At 41.1% G+C, this 2107-nt stretch overlaps 1 protein-coding gene across 1 annotated transcript in view; it reads right to left on the reverse strand.

The window, feature by feature from the left end:
* Nucleotides 1-2055, reverse strand: part of LOC108968485 (putative inner dynein arm light chain, axonemal) — a gene marked incomplete at its 5' end in the record, with an annotated part of 2691 nt that extends 636 nt beyond the window's left edge. Inside the window, one exon of the mRNA XM_018932547.1 lies at nt 1933-2055. Coding sequence (XP_018788092.1) covers nt 1933-2055 — 123 coding nt within the window. The remainder of the gene's footprint in view (nt 1-1932) is intronic.
* Between the last annotated feature and the right edge of the window lie 52 nt (nt 2056-2107).

Below are 2107 nucleotides of genomic sequence, written 5' to 3' on the forward strand. Positions count from 1 at the left end.
TGGAATCACACAGAAAATAGTCGTCCTCCTAACCTTTTTTTTCGATCATATTCAATAAATTTTTTTTTTCAACATGGTCCCCTTTTAGAAAGATAAGTACACTTCTCCCTACGCTTCGCCCATTTTTTTAACCCCTCCACAAAAATAGGATTTGTCGAACTCTCCAATATATGCCTCTGTCTCGGTGATGACTTCCTCGTTTGAACCAAATTGTTTTGCACGCGAACCATTTCTTCATGTTAGGGAACAAGAAAAAGTCGCAGGAAGCCAGATTGGATGAGTACGGGGGGTGTCGCAGCAATTCATGCAGTTTGGCGGGGACAACTCCGGATGAAAGTGCTCGTGCGTTATCGTGGTGAAACAGCACCTTCTTTTTCGCCAAATGCAGCCGCGTCTCTTTCAATATTTTGTGAAAGTGGTCCAATAATTCACTGTAGTCGTCCAGTAGTCGTCCAAAAAATCGTTGCCATGACCTTTCCGACCGATGGAACTGTCTTCGCTTTCTTTGGAGCACATTCACCGGAAGAAATCCATTTTTTTGAGCGGTTTTTAGTTTCTGGTATGTAATGATGAATCCAGGCTTCATCAAGGGCGAAAATTCGTTGTTGTTCATCATGAGCAATCGCGGCTCCTATCGGGCCGACAATTTTTTCATCACCAACTTATCATGTAAAATAGTAATTGCCGTTTCGGTCGACACACCTATGGCCTCTGTTACTTCGCGTACTTTTGTTATTCGACCAGTGAGAATCATGTCGTGGACTTTTTGAATGATTTCCTCGGTAACCACGTCTGCCGAGCGGCCTGGTCACTCCTCATCAAAAACGGATGTTCGCCCACGTTTAAATTCGTTAAACCAATACCTAACTGTGCCTAAATACGCTCCGCGATTTCCTTCAATACTTCTGTGAACCGACATCCATATATGTAAGTTTTACACTGAATTGTCTAACCATTGTGTTGAGTAATTTGAGACATTCAGTTCAAGTATAGTCAACTTAAGTGCTTTACGTGCAACCTGATTGTGTGAGTTAATATTTACACCGATTCCTCTATTTACTCCACTCAGTATTTTAAGACTTCACGTAGATTCGTATAAAATGTTTTTATTTCTTTACCACCCAGCATTGAACTGACTATATAAACGTTGGTCTGGTCTAAACTGCCAGTCTTTCCAAACAGGCATCATTTTACTGGCCAAAGGAAACTGGTATTGTTTTTATTGCATCAGTTTTACTGAACTCTACTCGGTCTGGTGTTCGAATAAGTGTTGACATCGAAGGGTTTGTTACTATCGTGCAAGACTATAGACCTATTTTTGATATGCAGAATTTAACTGGTAGAATGTTCAGGGCATAATTGTGCCAGTGTTATGCGGATCTCACGAGGCAACTCGAGTTATCCTCTGCGATGATTAGAGCTCGGCCTCCGATTATGTTTTTCAGGCGGCGCGAAATTGTAAAGATTGGGTTTGTTGTGTAACAGCGCAAAACATTCCCTCCTGAGTCGGTAATAAATCCAGGTCGCTGCTGCAACTTGCAATAGACTATTGTAGGAACACCGCTTGGTGTATGATTTTCTTATTTTAAAGAGATGGTTTCTGTGAAGGTAGCTCGTCCTACATCACAACAACGGCAGTCTCCATGCGAGAAATTGCTTACATGTTGCAAAAATTGCATGTTGTTATGCTCCTTAGTTCATAAAAATCTTCCACACTTTTTAAAACCAATACCAGTGCCGATAGCTTAACTGGGAGTGTTACCAACAACAAGCCTTGATCATCTTTTGTGCGAAACTAAAAACCATTATACCATTCTAACTCCTTAACCTTATACTCCATAAACGTCAGTTATGTATAGAGTGACCTGAGCTCTATTTTAACAGTATCCCAACTCTATAGTTGATGTAAGTTTCAGTACATATTCCACCTACCGTTTGTTGCCATAACTGCCCATCCTCCTCCCAGCAGCGCGGGGGCAATATAGAATTAAGTATCTCCTCAGTTTCGCGTTTGGGGTCCAACAAAGCGCCAGCCGTTAGTGGTTGTTTTAATTCCTATGAATAGCATTTATTTGCATTATAATGCAAGCCTGATAAATCCGTAAAT

The sequence above is a fragment of the Bactrocera latifrons genome, unplaced genomic scaffold, assembly GCF_001853355.1.
Source record: "Bactrocera latifrons isolate USDA-ARS-PBARC rearing strain unplaced genomic scaffold, ASM185335v1 scaffold_2186, whole genome shotgun sequence".
Classification (NCBI taxonomy): domain Eukaryota; kingdom Metazoa; phylum Arthropoda; class Insecta; order Diptera; family Tephritidae; genus Bactrocera; species Bactrocera latifrons.